The 20,691-nt window shown below is 43.8% G+C and overlaps 1 protein-coding gene and 1 non-coding gene across 2 annotated transcripts in view; one reads left to right on the top strand and one right to left on the bottom strand.

Moving 5' to 3' along the window:
- LOC116434905 (uncharacterized) overlaps positions 1-20,691 on the top strand; it is a 75,864-nt gene that overhangs the window by 39,264 nt on the left and 15,909 nt on the right. The window contains exons 4-8 of the mRNA XM_076371919.1: positions 13,501-13,704; positions 14,362-14,451; positions 15,556-15,741; positions 15,823-15,861; positions 19,987-20,178. Coding sequence (XP_076228034.1) covers positions 13,501-13,704; positions 14,362-14,451; positions 15,556-15,741; positions 15,823-15,861; positions 19,987-20,178 — 711 coding nt within the window. The remainder of the gene's footprint in view (positions 1-13,500; positions 13,705-14,361; positions 14,452-15,555; positions 15,742-15,822; positions 15,862-19,986; positions 20,179-20,691) is intronic.
- Positions 5,974-6,047, bottom strand: TRNAT-AGU (transfer RNA threonine (anticodon AGU)). The gene has a single exon. It is a non-coding gene; the product is annotated as a tRNA-Thr (tRNA).

The following is a 20,691-nucleotide window of genomic DNA, read 5'->3' on the forward strand; positions in this document are numbered from 1 at the left end:
CAACGTGCAGCTCGGCTCGTCGACAATTAAATGTTGAAATCACTGGAGCTTCGGCCATTTGCGATCAGCCCCGGTCGCTTTTAGTTGAAATTCATAATCGGATCGTTAGGTTCTTAACGCTACGGCCATCGGAATTGCGCGAGCAATTAGGATCGATGCTCGGCTTGTCAACATAAGAGCTTAATGAAATTCAAAGAGTTTCGTAACACGTTGCTTATCGCATTACAACAAAGGCGAACGGTAGAATTAGTTGCTACTGATTTATCATAGTTCCTTCGGTACCAGTAGTAAATGTAAATAAGTTTCAGCTAATAGTTGCGTAAGCATCCACTAATTAGACACGATCGAGATTTGAAAAGTGCAGGCGAACCTAATATAGACATAACAGACATCCATCCGGATCACCGCAGTCTCGATTTGGAATCGACGAAGCATAACTCCGGATTTATCCGCGATCTAATTATATACGAGGAGACTTAATTAAATTGATGAAATCACCCCGAACCGTCTAGGAAGCAATTCCCCGGGACGCGAGCAGCGGAGGAATCCTCTTTGCAGTGTAAAATAAGGATGGCGGAAGCGGGCCCGCGATACAGCCGAGAAAGCTGGTCAGGCTGCGGCAGCCCGATAAAAAGATTCGAGAATTCCGTCGGCGTAATCCTATTTGCTAGTAACGTAATCGCGATCTCGTCTTGAAAAACAATGATCCAACGGGACGACCGGCTCGTTCGCTCGCGTATGAAATTCCATCGTGATGCAACGTCGGTTTCGCGGCTGGGCCGTGTCTAGCTCGGATAAAAAGGAATCGGGTCGCTTATCCGATTAACGATGGAATTCATTAGAACCCCGGATTAGGAGGAATAACGGAAACACCTGGTGTATTCGGGAAATCTTTTATTAATACCGCGTGGGACCACTATTAACGCCGGTATTACCAGTTCATTTTATATGGTACCGGGAATTCTGAATAATTTAACGGTTTAGAGTGCTGACTAGTAAATGAACTTCATCGATATTCTATAACAGTCTCGTAGATTTTTTATGGGAATTAGTCCCTTAAGTTTCGGGTGTCTCTTGGGTCCGAGGGAAGTCGATTCGGTGGATTTGTCGGTGAGAGTCGATTTGGAATGATAATTAGTTACTGTTATTATAAATTCTGTTAATTCTATAGTATAGTACTTTTTATATTGTACTATTAATTAATATATTATTCATTATATTGTACTATTAATTTTATACTATTCATTATATTATACTATTCATTACCACATTATTCATTCCAACACACCATTCATTAATACATCATTGACTAATCTATAAATTTTCGAATATTGCCTCACCGCGATCCAAGCGTCACGAAGTGTTAACGGAATGTTATAAGATTCTTCGCACCGAAACTCTCCCAGGATTTAGTTCAACGGATGCTAATCCCAACAGCACAATGCGGGACTTACAAGCAATGTTTCTATTACGTTGGCCGTGTGTATCGGAGAGTTTATTAAAATTCATTCGATGAAACGCGCGGTTCGAATCTGTTCCCGTCAGCTGTTCAAGAATATTATACCGCGGTGATATATGTAGGAGGCTTAACAGTTTCAAAGAGCAGTCTCGGTGACCGTTTCGGTTTTGATCCGATGTAATTTTCACGTCAATTTCAGGAACGCTGGTTGTTGGACGGATATCAGTATGAAATTTTAGCCGAATATGCGGGAGCGATGGCGAACAGAATTTCTGGGTTAGGTGATATATACGTGTCCGAAATATGGATACCGGTTCTAATAACTGGGGATTAAATTAATAATTCTGATCCGTGTATTAATGCCATTTATTACAAATATTATATGGTCGTGCGCGATTACTGGTATTCAGGTTAGCTGGAAGAAAATTCATTGTGTCGGGGAATAAAATGATTGATTAGCGAGCATGGAACGATTGGAAGATTAGATTTCATTCGTGTGAATTCTGTTGCTGCAGGATTTTTCGTAGGATACATCGGTAACCGATCGTTTTCAAGTTTTGGATATTGATCCGTGCTTTCGAGTGTTGGAGTTCGAAAGATTTGAAAGTTTAGAATTTGGCTTGGAAGACATATTTGAAGCTTCAAATTTCCAGAACTTTCGTTCCAAACTTCAAATTTCAGATTTAGGAACTTAAAAATCATATTTCAAGCTTCAAATTTCCAGAAGTTTGGTTGCCAGTTTCAAATGTCGAATTCCAGCAATTAAAACTTAACTTTGATCTCGAGAACTCAAGTTGCAGGCCTGAAAACTTCATACCCCAATTCTCCATGCTCAGTTATCCTCGCAATGGAGTGTTCCACCGCACAATAATCGCAAAATATCAGGAAATATTCATTCCCGTTTCATCCCCGTGGCCCGAGCTGTTATCTTCCGATTATCTTTAATCGAGCAAACCGCTTCGATGGCGTTTGAATAAATAAACAAAGAAGCCGCGAGCCGAATTACATTCGCGCGGCTTCACCGGCGCACACTTTTCTGCGGGTGTACGAGAATTTCGATGAATCATCGGCGGGATTAAATAAATCATTCCCGTGCGAAATTACATCACTTTCGAGGGGCCCGAACGAATTACGGCCGGCCGCCGGGAAAACGTTAATAAATAACGAGGTTGGTTAAACATTTCTGCCGGATTATCTGCTCTCGCCAAATGTTTTCTCGCGTGCTTACGCGTGTATGTATGCACGCGTGGCTTGTGTTCCGCGATGAGCGGTCGACCGCTCGAGCCTCGAGTTTACCGTAAAAATAATTGAAAAAAAAGGAGAAAGAACGGAATAAACAAACGGCGAGCCCGGGAGCAAAGCCGCATTATTGTTCCCGAAGCATTAAACCGATTCGTCATTCCCGCAATTATGATTCGCGGAAACCGTTAATCCGGCCGAAACGTTATTCGATTGTATCCGCTAACAATTAATCCTTTGAAAATAAAATATTCATTACACGCGTAGAAGTAACAGAATAATTTCAAACATCGCCGAATACTCTAAATGCAACAAGAAATTCGAATCGTTGACGACGAGTACGAATGAAAACGATTCCAAATGATTGAATTCTCTAATTGAAGGAACTATTTTGCACTTGAAATTATTAACTAGATGCAGTATTTCATAATGGAACTTTAATAGTCGTTTGTTGATCCTTATAAATCACTGGGTCATCGTTAGTCTTCGAGAAACATGGGTTTCTATAAAACCAATCGAAGTTACATACAAAATATAAACGATAATTAGTTCGATAATTACCCTAAAAAATGGAGATTTTCCATAATATACACAAACAGTAGACATTAAGTTCGAATTTCGAGATCGTTAAGAACGAGTCCGCGCGTATTAAAGTTTCAAGGACCAACGAAGGTCACTCGGTGTCTCCTCCTTTTCCGCCGATATTCCGGGAACACGATCGCCGGATAATTTACAATCGGCGAAGGTCGCGTCGATCCGTCGCCGTCGATCGACAGGAAATTCGTTCGAAGGGTGGGGGGAGGACACCGCGAGGGACGGTCCTCCGGCGGCGGTTTTAATTAAAACATGGCGGCCGAAGGAGGCCGGATCGGCCGGGGATTATTAATCGGACGCGATCACGCGATATTTCCTCGCGATACGTCCGCCGGCCGGGGAACGGATTTATCGTCGCGGCCCGGCTGATTTATCAGCCGGGATCCGATTTATCAGCGCGTCGCAACCCGCTCGCGCGAGAAATCCTCGCGATTCGGGAGCCGATTGGTCAATCTCTCGCCCCGGTGATGCGACCCTTTTGGCGAAGTCACTCTGCTTTTCCTCTTCGAATCCACGACGCGGTGCGCGACGGGAAAGTTTCACCCCTTGCCGTACAATCACTGATTTAATCAATGTTGTTCATTACGCACGGATCAAAGCAGTTTTGCTATTATCAATGTATCATCTTCAAAGGAAATTTCCACTCGAAGTGGAATGGTCGATTTTCTTGCATTTTTTCCAAATTATCGATAGTCAAATATTATGGGAGCTTAGGAGTGAAAGTGAATAGTACGTAAAATAGAAGACAAGATAGTGCGGTTTCTTTTGTGGTATTCGTCCACGCGAGTATGTCTTTATTTATCATATTAACGAAAATTCCTTTAAACTGATTCTATCCGAGAAACATTCCAAGAACGATCTCAGGAATCGGAGAAGAAGCAGAGTTCCCTGAACTCCGCCCCCTATTTTTCTGGTTGCCTCTAACCCTTCCAGGAATCAGCTTCATCTCTATCTCGAGATCGATCGAGTCCAGCGTTGCTTTAATTTCCGGTGACCGCGGAGGCATTTCTTCGATCTCCTTCGGCGGATTTAGCTAGAGGAACCCCCGACTTCCGGTGGACGACGGAAATGGGAACAGGGAAGCTAACTCTCCGACCCGATTAGCTCGGTATTGCCTTCGGAAAATTTATTTTTCCCCTCCTTCGGGGAACGGAAGTCAATGTTGAACCTCTGATGAAGGATTGTCTGCGGGTTTGGATCCTTTTCTCTCCTTCGATCGTTGATTGCTCGAGAATAGAGGATTCTTCCAGTAGCAAGTGTTACCGAGAGATAATCTGATAAAGTCATTCATCTGTAGGATCTGAATGGTCTTCATTTTTGAAAATTAAACTTTCATCTTCGATGACTAAGACTTAAGATTTAGAAGAGTCTCAGCTTTTCGCTATTTTGTAGAAAGTTCCTTAGACCTTTCAATGAAAAGGATGGAGCTAGGTCCAAGGAACTTCCTACAAAACAGTGAAAGGCTAGGATTCCCTAGATCCCAAGTCTCCTAATCCTCAAATACCAAGATTCTATTTATTCAGACACTGTACTCTCCTTAAACACAGTTCAAAGATAGATCCTCCAAACACTCAGAGTCCAAAGTCGAAGTATCCCCTAAACCCTACAGCTCCGCCAACCGTCCAATCGAAGACAATTAATAGATCTCAAGCATGAATCCCTTCTAAATGCTCTTGGACCTAGATAACGAACCGTTTCAACAATTTCCTCAGACACCGATAGCAGAGTCCGAAGAGAGTCCTCGGTCTGAAAAGACAAACGATCCCGCGCGCTTCCTAGGGCTTGTTAGCGCAGGCAGAAGCAGTTGCCCGCGTCGCGAGCGTTCCTGCGTAATTTATTCGTCTATCAAAGCGTAAGTAAGGGGTATTATTGCCGTAAGAAATTGAAACAGCTGAAAGTAACGAGGCGTTGATAGCCGAGAGTTAAATTCACGGGACTGCCGGCGATCACCGGCAAAGAAGCCGCCGAGGGGGCGCGCGCGCTGTAGCTAGTCCGTAGGTCGCGTCGGTCTTTGTGCGATTACTTTGTTATGTAAATGGCTAGAGGTACCCGGCAACGAGGAGCAGTTTCCTTAAACTTAATGCAATAAGGGTTTGCCAACGACTTTACCAATATCCTGTTCTTTGACGGGGGGTGTTCTTCAAAGGGAGCGGCAGTCTATAGAGCGGCCCCCACCCCCGCGGAGGTAAGCGGCTTCTCTTCGGGATAAAACACCTGCTTTTCGAAAAAAGGAATCCTGCCTCTTAGAAACGGACTCGGACGGAGAACGGGAAAAAATATTGTTCCTCAAAGGACCGGAGGGGCTCACGGGGAACACTGAAACTTCATCCTGGCGAGAAGAGGATCCGCCAACAAAAGACACCCAGTTCTTGGCGGGAAGAAGTCGTTATAGGATTCCCCTGAGACTGATTAACTTGCGTTCGTTTAAGAAGCAAGCGGTGTTGTGTAGCTTCTAAAGAGACGAGAATATTGCGAAGAGGTTTCAGATTGTTAGTAATAATAGAATAATGTGTAGCTTAAGGTGAACCTTGGAAAATTGAGGATACGATCGAATCGATTTTAATTTTTTCTCAAAAATTCTTTCATTGAATCGAACGAACATCGAACGTAATTTTCCAATGCAAAAGCAAAATACACGAAAACACTCCCATGAAATTCGATTGACTTCCCGTTCGGGAAGCAGGCACTGGAGGGATTCGAACCCTCGATCTCCTGTTTACTAGACAGGCGCTTTAACCAACTAAGCCACAGCGCCGCTTTATTTCGTTCCCGGTTATACCGGAAGCTCAACGAAATGGTAACGAGTGATTAACTATTCCCAGTTACGAAGTAATTGGAGGCCGAGATTACCTGGCGAAGCGTGGAACCACGTGTTACTCGCGTTAGCACGTCAAAGTAAAATAATTCTAACGCGGTTGCGCCTTTATGAAAGCAGGAAACCAACAGAATTGCATAAATTCTTTAGAAATAAGTAACATTCTCTTCAGTTATTCGCCCTTTGAGGAATGTCGTCATTTCAGTCGACAAAGTCACAAAGAAATGATTTAACCCTTTGTACTCGAGAGGCGACCCCCAGTCGCCAAATGATTTAATCCAGCGAAATTATAACTGCAGCAATACGTGAAATATTCAATGAAAATATCTTTGTTCCCTAATTCATGCGTGTTTTCCCGATAAATTCATTTTAAAGAATCTTCACTACATCTAATTGCAAACTATTCAATATTTCAAGTGAAGAGCTTTCGAGTGCAAAGGGTTAATTGTATAGATAACAAGAGATCAGTGCATAGTTCTCCTTTCCACTCTCACTGTATTTAATGATCAAAGAATGCACTCGTTTCTTCCAGGTCAGTATAATAATTCATACAACTTTCTAAATCAAAGCATTAATTTCCTCAGTTTTCCTCTTCTCTGCTCCACACGCGCGATACTCGCTTGAAAGTGCAAGGAACTCGTAACCGTATTCCGTAATCCCAGATCCGACGCAAAGGGAGACGATAAGCTGAAAAGTGGGGCGAGGTTAAAGTTCGTTTCATTCATAGCGCGAACGGGTTCGCGCGTGCATCGTCGCAGGCCGGCGAGGCCGGCGTCTCCCAAGGGCGCGCGGCCGGCCTCGTCCGCGACAATCGGCCGGCGCGCCGCGGCGCCACCGCCCGACCCTTTCTAATTGGCCACGTCAAGGCTTTTGTCCTCCGGCCTGGTCTGGTCTGGTTTGCGGGTTCCATTCGAAGTTGAAATTCACGCGCCACCGAGCCGCTATTCAACCCTCGCGCGGGATCCACCCTTTGTGCGGGGGGCCACCGGCGTGCGTCAATTGACACGATCGAGGCCGAGTTGTCTCTTCGTGTACAGGGTGTGGAAAATATCGGTGTACACACATTTTTCAAGCGGTCAAGATTCTACTAGAAAAGCACGCGCTGAATTATAGACGATAGACATTCTTTGATCGACGAAGATCCGAAAATACACTGGAACGATAGATTGAAATGTATTCTTCTAGTTTCATAAATTAGATTATTGGAATATTAGATTATTCACCCTTTGCTCTTCATAGACGCCTCCCACTTAATTGATTTGACACGGTGAAATGATCAAGCTTGATATTTCATATTAAACTTTGTTTGATTCCTCGATATGTGAAAAATTGAAAGAAAATAGTTTCGTTCCTCGATTTTCGTCAGTTTGAAAAAATGTCACTCGCGAAACAGTTACATTCTTCCACCAAACGTCGATTAAACGTCCTCACAGGCGGATTGACAAACGAGTGTCGCGCAAACATGCAAGACAGCTGCAATGATCGTTGTCCGGCGCGGCAATGGACGCCGTGGGAGACTCGCGAGGTCGGTTAAACCGGCGAAAGACGTAACGTTCCCTTTTTCTAAATGTCCCGGCCATTTGGCTGTAGTTAGTTTAACGACCAGAGGGTTGTCCGGAAGACTCGGGCCTCCGAAGAAACTTTTCGTTCCCCTTTTCTTCTCTGTTAACCACCTCCCGCCGCCGCTCCGCAGCACGACGGGGATTAAAATCTTTTTCGCGGAGCTCGCCTGTTTCCCCGACATCATCCGGTTTTGCGCCATTAACTAACTCGCTTCCCGTATGAGCGTCTTCGGCCAACAACGGACTGCTTCCCACCGACTAATGGCAGCCTAATTCCGCTTCGTTGTCGTCGTCTCAACCCAGCGCCGGTGTCTATGCCACTGCGAACAGAATCTTTTCTTTGGAATTTTCCATTTTTCTGCATTTAACCAGGTTTTGACCGACGACAATCTGTCTTCGTTTATCCTGTCGCTGGAGTTCCGTATTTTTCGCATTTCTGTAAGTTTCGGCTGGAGATAATCCGTCTTCGTTCACCCTAATCAGAGTTTCTTGGCTTTCGCGTTTCGATAATTCTGTGGACGCTAATTGGGAATGTTCAGTTTATGAATATGTACCTTTCGGTGAAACAACCTTTACAAGAACCAAAATAAGTCATCTATCCTTCAAAAACACCGATTCACCAATGTTCTAAGTAGAACCAGCGAACCATAGCCAGACGCCTCCTGCACTCCTAAAACATAAACATCCGCAACTGAACGATCACTCTCTCTGTACAAAGCGTTTCTCTACGATCACCTCCGTAGAATCTTTCCTCGAAGAATCTCATTTTTTCAAACTTCTCTGATAGATCAAGTAGACTACTATCTCGGACGCGAGAACTTTCCTCGTTCGAAATAGCTACCGGTCCTTTCAAATTATAGTCCGGACAGTTTCGTTACCGCGCGCCGCGTAATTTAGTCGGAAGCCGAAAGTTCGCACGCCGTTGCCAACGCCGCGTCTCGCCCGTTTCTTTCGCCATCACTCACGCTCCGCCTCACCTCACAGCTGTGTGAACGCCGGTTCACGCTAATACCGTCCTCGTGAACAGTTCCGCGAGTCGCGTAAATACTTATTCCCCAGTTCTGGAACTCTTAAATTCTGCTCCCGGACTTCGTCTAGCGCGACCGGCCGAGAAATAACCGCGATAAACACCGGAGTAAGTGAAATATTGGGAGCGTCTGTCGAGCACTTTGATACGTTCCTAAATAAAATACGTTTTACGACGATCGGTCGCAACATGGTTAAATAATAAATTTGAACGAGTTTTACGAGCTCCGCGTGGAATAAACCTGAACGTTCAACGCGCTGTCGGCTCTTGTATATTTGTCTGTGTAATCTTTTGTAGTAATCAGTGTTTGTAGTATTTATATTGTGCATTATTTTAAATATACTGGTGGTTATTATGTTATTAATTAAAATAACCGTATTTGCCTAACGGTTGCACTGATCTGTAATTATTCAGGCTTAACCCTTTGCACACCGTCCTTTGCATTTTTTCTCGATAACTCTGTATTGTTATTCGATTTGAAAAGCATATTAAAGAGAGCAGTGTAAACAATATTGAGAATAACATAATGATATAATCTATGTGAAAAATATCTTGATTTAACCAGTTAACTGTGGAAGCTTCAGAAATCTCTCGTGCGAAATAAAATGAAAAACTGAAGTGTGTGCTCGTCAAATATAGTGCAAATGTATTTATGGTATATTCTGACGAGAAACCATAGCGAAACGAAGAAGAATTACATGTTTATCTGCAGAGACAGCTAATTGCTCGTTGAAAAGATTAGTATCATTAAACGGGTTAATACCGCAGCAACGTTTCCAGTGAAATTCGGCTGGAAATGCTGGTTTCCGTTGTCCGATCGTAACACACCGTTTCCACTTATCCCGGAGAAATTATTCGAGTGAATAATTCAACCGAGTTTTTCCGAGACAGAAGCTACTTACCAAGGAAACGTTACGCCGCGTGCTCGACTAATTTTTGCACGCACTATACCCGCCCGGCAGTTTTTCCGCGTCTGACCAGGTGCAGCTTAATCCCCTAATCTCCAAGAACACCGCGCAAGAGCAATCTCCCGGGCGGCATTGTCTCGCTGCGGATTTAACGTAGTCCCGAATTGTTTAGGCGAAGCTTTTTAGCGGCGTGCAATCATTAAAACGCAATTAAACGATGAACCCGATACGAGCGAAAACACGCCGAGTGATTTTAACGTCGCGCCGCTGTAGTTTCAGGAAACGATTGAGTCTTCGTTTCGAATGTACACATTGCGACGAATGCGTCCGCACAAACCAATCATTGATTTTTAACAAACGAATTCAAACACACTGAAGATTCAACGTCAATACACAGCGTTTTCAATTAATGTAAAATTCAGCAGCAGTTCGATAACCAAAGCTAAACAAACCGAAATTCATTGGAAAGCATCGATTCCGCCGTTCAGCAGGATTTCAAAAACAACTCCATCGAATCATCGAAAAACCAATACATTTGGGAAAACAAAAATTATGGAAACTAATGCTTCAGTGCCCGACATTCTCGTAAAATACTTTCGTCCCTTAATTTATCGATTAAATTCTTTACATTAGTCGCAGCGAGCGTCGTCTATATTTTATCAGAGTGTTGAGTATTTCTAGTGAGAAACTTTCGAGTGCAAAGGGTCGATAACTATTCGTCATTCGCACTGCCAAATAAATCGAGTTGATTCGTTCTTGATCCACGTCGAACAGCTTTCTCCAAAGATTATTGCGAACCCGTCGAAAGGAACGGAGCGACGAGGAAACACGCGGCAGCACGGCGTCGGTTTCGTTCGAGTTTTCAGCTGCTCGGCCTCTTTTCCTTCCCCATTCGCCGCCGACGATGCGCCCGGTCCCGCGGTTAAGCAGCGCGAGTAACTCCTCTCGGGCACGCTTTTTTCTCGGCAGACCCGCCGCGGAGAGAAAGCTTTTCACCGGCGGTCACGGAGTCTCTATCAACCGCGGCGCAACCGCGGCGCCGACAGCGAACTCGAAAATTGCTTTTCACGGCCGCGAACCGGGAATATCGATTCGCGTCACCGCCGCGAACTTCGCGATGAAGACCTCGCCGGCGCCGAAATTCCTTTGAACGCGCGTTACCGGAGATTTCGCCCGGTGAAAGGGTTAACGGCCCTGATAACGTCAAATTGCGTTTTCTGGTTAGCTGCGTCTTATTGCGGCCTCCGCGGAGTTATTGTCGCGTTAGGGGAGTTTCTGATAAAGCGACCCGTTTTTCATGGAAATGGAACTTTCCTGTTTATTCCGGATGGAAATTTTATAAGGAAACGGAATGTTTGTTGCCCGAGCCGAGGATTTGCTAAAGAATTTTAGGTTTATACGAGGTAACGAATTTTTGGTTAATCCGATGAAGAAGCATTTCTTATTGAAACAGAATTCCGCGTTTATTCCGAACGACAATTTTATAAAGAAATAGAGTCCTCATTGTTGCTCGGGTCGAGAATTTGATAAATAATTTCGATTCGATACAAGGCAAATAGTTTTGGTTGACCCTTTGCACTCCGAATGTCTTCTGCTCATTTTTCAGATATATTCTATTCGAAATGCACTTGAGAAAATAGTTCGTAGAGAGCGGTGTAGATTCGTCTTAATTTTATAAGAATAATATCATCATACAAATGTAGATAATTTTGTAATTCAAGTACCGAATAGCCGAGTGGAACCTCGATACACGCATTTCGCGCTTACACGAGACAGCGATCGGATCGGATCGAATCGAAAATGCACCGGAGCAACGGCGGAAATTTTTCCATCGGCGTTCCGTGCGCGGAGTGTTGTTCTTTTACGCGTAAAAATGGCTGATATCCAGCCCGGAATATGTTCGACGAGAAAATCGGGAATCACTGGTAATCCCGTGATCGCGTTATTCCGCCGTGTACGGCTCCATTACAACTTGTTCCCAAGTGATTCCTGTTCCGTGTAATCCGTCCATTGTCCGGGAATGATCGGCTTCTGCGATCGGTCCGAAAAATTGCCGGAAGTATTACACAATAGACAATCATTTCGAAACCGCTTTGAAATCGACAACCGCTGACCGTTCTTTAGAAAGAACTTCACGAAAATCGTCGATCCGGTAAACATCGATGTAACACAAACAATTTTATATCTTCTAATTTCCTCCTATTCGCATGTTACACTGTCTTCAGCGTTTGACAGAGATCATTCTGTATAATGAATCGATCTGACACTAGAACCACCGAGCACTGAAATTCGCCTTTTGAAACTTCTCCATAGAAACTTCAAGAATTTTAACCCTTAGCACTCGAGAGGTGACTCTCAGTCACCACTTGATTTGACACAGTAAAACTATAGAATGTGATGTTTAATGTTAAACTTCGTGTAATGCCTGAAACATTGCAATAGAACAGCTTTGTTCCTCAACGAGTGATTTCTCTTCGAATTAGTCTCAAAGAACATCTCGTAAAGAAATGTTAAATATTTCTAGTAAGAAACATCCGTGTGCACAGGGATAATTGATGATTCGCTATTCATACTGCCAAATCAATTTCTTTAATACCTCCCAGAGGAGCATCTGCTGTTTTTCTAATAATCGCGAAAAGAGGTCTCTAGTTCAATTAAGAAACCTCAGGTCCAATTAAGTCGATAGTTCCAGTGTTAACGAATACTAGCGAAGCCAGGTTGCAGAGTTCGCCGGACGATCGATTAAGAGGAGAAAGGAGATCGGCGACGGAAGTGTTAACGATCTCGTAGTCAGAATCGTAGTGTACTGTAGTCGCAGAATTCAATTTCCAGTCCGGGCAGCCGATTTTTCAATCGAAACAAAGGCCGATCCCGCGGAGGGTAGAACTGTTGCAATTATTCCGCTCGATTTCGCATTGTCCGATAATCGATATAATCGAACGTCCATTGAAGATCGTCTACACCGGTATTAATCATCGGCCCCCCCACTCTTCGTCGTCGAATGTAGTCGGCGCTGACCATTTAAATCTTTATCGATAACCATTACGCGCTGGTCGTTGTTGAATTTAATCAGCGGGGATCATCGGAGTTTCTATTAATAATGATTTCGGCCTCTTATCGAAATTAATCGGTGTTGACGGTCCGGATTTCGTATGTGTTAATGTTCGTACGGTGAATATGATCTTCTTAGATTACTGGGATTTACATTAATGCCCGATGGACCTTTTTTCCCGCGTTGTTGAATTTAATTATAGCGGATCATCTGAATCGATGTTAATATTCCTTCGGCTCCTTTCGACGTTGAATTCGATTGAAGTGGATAATCGAAATTTATGATGATATTCGTGCTACCTCCGGCATCGAATTAAATCTTTGCTTTATAACGACGGAAGCGGGGCGAAGCTTTCGAACAGAATTGATTAAACGAGAGTTTTTAGGTTTATGGAGATACGTATAAATTGTGTATAGAAAAGTACTGATACGTTATGTCTTTTTATGAACTATATCAATTTAATATGTACTCATTTTTCTTTGGTTCTGTGGTTTTCTGGTTGTCTAGTTTTCTAGTTGCCTAGTTGCTTAGTTGTCTAGTTGTCTAGTTGTCTAGTTGTCTAATTCTTCAATTCTCTAGTTCCTTAATTGCCTAATTTCCTACTTCTCTAGCTCTCCAGTTGCCTAGCTTTCCATCTCTAACTCCCCAGCTCTTCACCAAAAAATACCACCTCACATTCATTCCAAACTTCATAAAACCCAAGCACAACAAACCAAACATCTCCCGTCTTACGAAACAGTTTCAAGCAGAAATTCGCGGAGGGAACTACAAGAAGTTAGTCCACTAAGCACATTTCTCTCTCTCGTTATCGAACCCGGTTATCGTAACGAGGATTTTGTTACAGGATGCAGGTACGAGGGTCGCAGATACCAGGAGGGCGCGTCGGTGGTCACGTCCGAGCCCTGTCTGCAGTGCAGGTGCATCGAGGGCGCGCTCAGATGTCGTTTACGGGTTTGCCCGCGATTGCCGAATCCACCGCCGACCGGATGTCGAGTCCGACCGCCGGGGGAGAACGTCTGCTGCGCGGAACTAGTCTGCGGCGAGACACGTTAGTATCTGTCATTCCGAAAAACCTCACGCGACGACGGTTACCGCTTCGTCGAGTCGATTAACCCTTAAAATGCTGAGTTGCGTCCTGTAGGGAGACAGTATGTTTATAGCTAAAAAAAATAATGGTAATGTTTTCAGAATAGACAAATCATCCGCAATACTTGACGACGAAAACAGAGAAAGTACGTGAAATATGAAAAATGACAAAGAATTACTTACAAAATTATTAACGAACTTATATTATATATACATATATATTACTCAGTCCATTCGAATTCAAAATAAATATTATTTCTCTCTAATCATCTATTATACTTGGGAAATATGGACATAACATATGCTTAGAATTTTTCTCTTCTTCGAATAAATTATTAATGACAAAGTAGCCGTATCGATCGGAGCTGAGGAAGAAATCGTAGACCAAGGAGTTAAGGAAAAATACTTTCTGGGCTCCCTATAGGACTCCACTCAACATTTTAAGGGTTAATTTTCTCTAGAAGAACATTCCGACGAGATCAAGTGTTCGTATTTAGCATACCGATTTAGAAACCGGCAATATTTCCGTGCTAATTTGACCGGTCGCGGTACGTTTAGTGTTAATTGGATTAAATTTCCGCTGATCAATGGCACTCGTGTGTGCACGGCACTTCCGCAGGAGATTCGGTGAACATTTTAAGAAGATCCAACGTCCACGTGGAGCAGGAAGAGAAGCACGAGGAGGATTATCAGAGTTCCCGTTTCCAAGGTAAAGGATTATCAATTAATGGAGTAGTATTCCCAGAATTTCGTATCTCGCGAGACGCCTGAGTACTTCAATACGTCGACTAGCTCGAATCGCTGCTCGCGAGACGTGTCGGTGGGTCTCTAATAAAATGAAACTTTCCTAAAACTCTATTGAAACAGTTGTGTCCGGTTTCTCATATCCGGAACATTTATATTAGCCGCAATAAAGCTTTATTGCTACTGTCGGCAGCAGTCCGCGTATTAGAGCGTCGCTATTGCTCAAATATTGGAACACCCGTTACATTGACAGTGTTAGTTGACAAATCCGAGAATATAAGGACTCGTGTATCCCGTCGCGAAAGTATATGTTGTTGAAACGGTATAAATAATCAATTATTAATAGTAATATCAATCGTTTATTAACGTTAACATCATCAAACATTAACCCTTTGCGGACGAACGGCATTTCAGATGAAATTTTCATATTTGGAATAACATTTCATGTTTGGAGTCACAAACGGGTGATTTAATTACTCGAATAGCAAGAAGTCAGTAGTTTCCTTTTCTCAATTATCTAAGCAATCGATGTATAATTTAGGTTCATTTGCTAAACGTTTTAAAATGATCAAATTTAGAATTCAATATCAAGTTTTCTATAATGTATCGACACATCGAACGTCGAAATAAACCAGTTCTATCACTTAATTTATACAAGGTATTTCTCTATGTCGTAAAATATATCATTGATATTTCATCAGAAAATAATGAATATTTCTTGACAAAAATATTCTCGAGTGCAAAGGATTAGTATCACCATCCACGCAACAATGCTCAATATCAACACCCGCAACGTTAACATTCAATTAGCCAAAGAACGTCTCAAAAGCATTCTTCCCGAGGAACAGAGAAATTAGGCGAGCAACATTCAGAGCTAACGATATCAACGAATGACAGAGTAAAGGCGGTAAAAGCATGCGCTGGAACACGGAGTCTCTACTTTCATTTGTCGTAGTTTCAGTTTACGGTAAACGGCGAAACATTTTTGAGCGGTAAAGTAGATTCTCGGTGGTGTGCGGCAAGTTTAAAAGGTTCCACTACGGCGAGGGGTTCTTCTGTTAACAATCAGGTTGCCTGCACGAGGGCGTGAGATACGGGCCAGGTTCAGCGATGATGGGCTCGCGTAGATGCGAGTACTGCTACTGCATCTCCGGCGCGAGAAGATGCATCAGACCGAAGTGCCTGTTGCCCCTGCCAGGATGCACTCCGCTGTACGCGCCGCACTCCTGTTGCCCCGTTGCCTACAATTGCACCCGTGAGTGTACTTTCCCCGCCCGCGCCGCTACCACCCCGCCCGAATAACTCATACCGCTGCTCTTCTTTTTTTCTCTTAAAGATCTCCACTCGTCCACGCTGGCGCCGATCATGGGAAACGGTGAGTCCGATTTCAGCTTCCCTTCGCCGAATGAATTCTAACCAGCTTTCACAGATGAAATTTATTGTAATTCTTTGTTACCAGTGTTTGTCAAGATTTGGTTCGAGAGAAATTTATTAGAAAGATGAATTCATATGGAAGACAAACCTTGTGTTTGAATGTCGAAGTTGACCCTTCACGTCGACGTTAGTTCATTCAATTGCAGCTTAATATGATGCTCTATTTATTTATTCAAGAATATTTGGGAGTCATTGAAATGTTACCTCTAAATGGTACAATTCTAATACTACAAATAAATATAGAAAAAATGCATAGAGTTTATTGTAATAATGAACAAAAATTCGGCCCTTAAAGGGTTAAGGTACGCAGGGGGAGGTTACACGGATTGTACTTGGGAAGTTAATCCGGACGCATTCGTGTCCAACTGTTTATCTTTCGCAACGACTTAATGATCGAGGAGTTATCTGGAGGGCTTCCGCGGCAGCGACTCTATCCGAATAGTTGCGACGGCAAGTTGAACGCGATAAAAAAGAAAGTTCCGGCCGGGGGATGGGCCGAAGTTGCTATATCAGCCGCTTTTGGAAAGAAGCCGCGGCGTCGCCGGGCGAGTTTAAATTTAAGCTGAGCTTATGAGGAAAAATCGCATCGCGGGACGAAATCAGGAGCCGCGCCCTCTTGTATGGCGAACTTTAATCCCCTTAAATTACGTCGGGTTTTATCGCGGCGTCGAGTACCATCTAATTATCGTTACGAACGCCCCTCTCTCCCCGTTTTAAGAAATCCTCGGCTTCTTTTCTTCTTCGCTATCCGCGAGCAAGGAACTTTTTTCCTCGGTTCTTCTGCCATGTTTTTTTTTCGGCCGAGTTTAAAAGAACACACGCCGGAAAGTTGGAGGGAAACGTTTAGCGCAATAAAGCATGGTTACCGTCGCCGTTACTTTATCCCGTGACACTCGCTTCAGAAAGATTTCTTGCTATCGTTACTCTTTTTTCCCTCTCCTACACCACCCTTCCTCTTCCCTCTCTTCTGCTCCCCCTTTGCTCGCGCGTTCACTTAACGCCCAGTTTCATTCAATTTTACGACAAGCCAGGCCCCTCCCTTACAAACTGGAAATCACGTTCTTCCCCAGGTAAATCTGACGCGCGGGACTTCCCACGCGAATTTTCCCCGACGCTTTTCCGAGGTCTACAACAACGCTTTTGTTTTCCCGTAGGCGATAGTTTAACTTCGTGGAATTTTCACGTCTCGGAGAAAACTTCACCCCTCTCTCTCTCCCTTCTTTTTTCCCTTGCAAACTTTCCTCGTTTCCGATCCCTGTGTTTGTGTCTTTAAGGCATTTTCTTCCTCATTTTTGGTGAAATTTGACACACGCCAGGAATAAACTTTTCCTCCTTATTTCCCCCCTCCTGTCAAGTTTCACTTTCTCTCCTCCATCTTTGATGTCATATCGTCTCTTTTTCTCATCTTCTCCTTAAACGCATTTCTCCCCTTTGCATCTTCGTTTTTCCTGATATTTACCGAAGTCTACTAGAGGTATCAGATACAAGAAAATTTTCATACTGGTTTGGTTTTTCTTCATTCTTTAGTTAGAGTTTTTCCTTTCCCAAAATTTACTAGGAAAAGTCCACAACACGCTGTTTCCCATCTGGAATCGGCCGCTTTTCGTTTTGTGAATTTACGAATTAAGGAAAATGGGAAACAAATTTTTGGGAAACCTGCTGGGGATTTGAACCCGGAGCCGGGGATTATCAGGCAAATGCTCTACGCGTTTCGCCACGAAGCTCTCCCCGTTCTGTTTCTCTTTTTCGTGTATTTAAACCGCAACGGACCTCTCTCGGGCAGCTCAATTTTCAGATGCTGGTGGCCGGCGTCCATTTAACGGCGAGTTTCACGTCGCTGCTTAAAAGTTTAAAGCGACCCCTAAAGCCTCATTCCAACCCCATTATGTGGATGCTCTCGTCGACTCTCCGACCCATCTTAATTCCCAGGTTAACTGTATATTGGACAACAGTCTTATCGGGGCCCTTTATTATTATTAAAATCTTCTATCCGCGGTTCGATGGTCTGCTTAACAGTAATTACCGTTTAATTACACGAATGTTTTCTTTGCATTCGCGCAAATGGCGGGCAACAACAGTTTGCAATTATTATTTCAGCCTACTTCGCGAGCTCACGGATATTTCAGTACCATTCGGAACTCGCTTAACGATAATATCACCGATTCTAAGCAGCCGTTAATTACACCGTTGCATAAATAATCCTGGTTAAACTACGCTAAGCATATTTTATTCTCAGTCCTACCAACGATACAAACTAATAATACGAATAACAATCAACAAACAACTCGCAACATTTCCACACAAATTATCCCCCAATTCTAACAACTATTCTCGCAACAATTTCACCGGCAACCATTAAATTCAAATATACTCCGTGCACAATAAAAACACGACTAACTCGAGGAATATTAAACGAGCCCGCACGACTAAACTGCACAAACATTTCCAGCATTTCCCTGAACCTTCAATATTTACAAAAAAGTATTCCCGCGTCCTATTTCCCTGCGCTCGCCCCTCTAAACTAATACCCAACAGAAAACACCTGATCAAAGGGAAACAACCCGCAGAAGTCTCCTCGCTCGCTCGTTCACGTCGACGATCTCGTTCCAAAACGAGAGCAACGGTTGCCCGCCGGTAAATAACGATCGGACGACGGTTGTTTCGCCGTGGAAAACAACCGGTCTGCCCCGTCGAATGACGCGGTGACCCCGTAATAACGCCCCCGGGTGACGTACCCAAGATAGAACTTCGCCCGGAAACGGATCATCGGACGATATTGGGTTCCTTCGGTCCTCGACCCTCCACGGAACGATCGAGGGTGCTTCGGGGGTGGGGACGGAACTATAGATGCTGGCACCGGCGGAGAGAGAGGGGAACGGAGAGACAGAGAGACGGACGGAGAGAGACAGCGCGAGAGGAGATTGGCTTTCGAAGCTTTATGAAGTGCTGTATCACCTTCCGGCGAATGGATTCGAGAGATTATACCTCCCCTCTCACCTTTCCACCCTCCGAACAACCCCGCCGTGCGTCCACAGAAATCTTTCCGTTGTTCTAACTGAGATTTCGGAAGTTAAATTACGGGATTCCGCCGATTCTTGATTACCATACGCACTCCTCCTGGTACTCGAACCTTCGAAAATCGAATCCGCTCGCGAGGGGTGGGGGTTGGAGTCGTGATACATGCACGTTATCAGAGCGTGTTCGGTTTAGCGCTCGGCCCCATGTTTTTTCTCGCTGGATTTCACGGACGTACTGGGATTTTGAATCAATTGGTTTTTCCACTGCAGGTTTTACTGGACGGTTTGATGTGTTTCTGTATTATGTAGTTCGTTGATGTAATTGAATGTGAATTTTTGTGTTGCGATCGTAGGGTGAGACTGTGTGTCATTGTGTGATGTATTTTAGAGTATCAATGTTGCGTTATACGTTTGTTTGATGTTTTATTATGTCGTATCGGGGGTGTAATGGGGGATACGGTTAGGCAGAAGTTGAGCTGAGTGGTTCCTCGAGGAAGTTATTTGGTAGAGGCGAAGGTTCCAAGTCTGTTTTAGTTTTTTGAATGATTCAATTAGATGGCCGCCGATCCCGGGGAAGTTCGGTGGAATTTTTTTCAGGAAGTTCGGATGTAAGTTTCGATCGAACTTGTTCGACAATTTCACGGAATCTTTATGGTAGTTTCTTCGTCCCGTCGTTGGAAGTTCCCGGTTTGTTAAATGGAAAGTTCCGCGTTGAAAACGAACGAGGGAACTTTTCAGCGGAGCCAATATTGTTTTATAAAAACTGCGATTCGAACGTAAGTTGTTTCGACGATGTTAGTAATTAAATGTCGTCCGACCTTGTCGAATGGTGGACCAAACACGGCGGATTGCTAAATTTAGAGTAAACTTTACAAACTGTTCTCAAGACATTAATCTTGCAACGTAGCTTCAATTAATTCTCAATCTTCAAAACACCCTTAGCGTAACATTCTCCGTGAAACTATTCATTACTAAAAATGGTAAGTCAATCATTGGGTGAAAGGGTTAAACGATGAAAGATTTTGAAGGACGCAATTTGAATTCCGCAGGGTGCCGCGTCGGCTCGCGCGTGTACGAGGAGGGCGAGATGGTCAGGGACATCGAGTGGAAGGCCGCCTGCGACAACTGTTTCTGCGCGATGGGCGCGGTGCGGTGCGTGCCGCTCGCCTGCGCGCCTCCTCTTCAAGGGTGCAGCCCCATAGTGCGCGAGGGACACTGCTGCCCGTCCACCTACAATTGCAGTGAGTCTGTGGATCAAGTTCGCATCAGGGTTGCCGCGATTTCGCCCCGCCCGACCCGCTTATCCGGCTCGCGTTTCTGCATTTCCTTTAATTTACACCGCAAGCCGTAACAACAAAGCCGTGATAACAACAGAATCAAATATTCTCGATGATATTCGAGGGAATTATCATTTAATCGTCTTTAACGAGTCTAGTATTTAATTTTATTTAATTTATATATATTATATATTACATATGTTATATATATATAATATTCAGGAGTCTGTTGAGAATGTTTGCGGATTAATTTTAGCACTTGAATTTTCGGCTTTCGACTAAGTATTCTCATGGACATTTAATAAGGGTAGTTTTATTCGTGTCCTCAGCTTCCGACTATTTTGCAGTTGCCATTTTTATCTTTCGATTTCGGGGGAGAGCTGATTGACATTAGGATCGTCGGGCGAGCATCGAATTTTTCCCGGACAAACTACCGGTGGCATATTTTTCAGATTCGTGCGCGATTTTTGCTATTTT

This window comes from Nomia melanderi, chromosome 11, assembly GCF_051020985.1.
Source record: "Nomia melanderi isolate GNS246 chromosome 11, iyNomMela1, whole genome shotgun sequence".
NCBI classification, from domain to species: Eukaryota; Metazoa; Arthropoda; class Insecta; order Hymenoptera; family Halictidae; genus Nomia; species Nomia melanderi.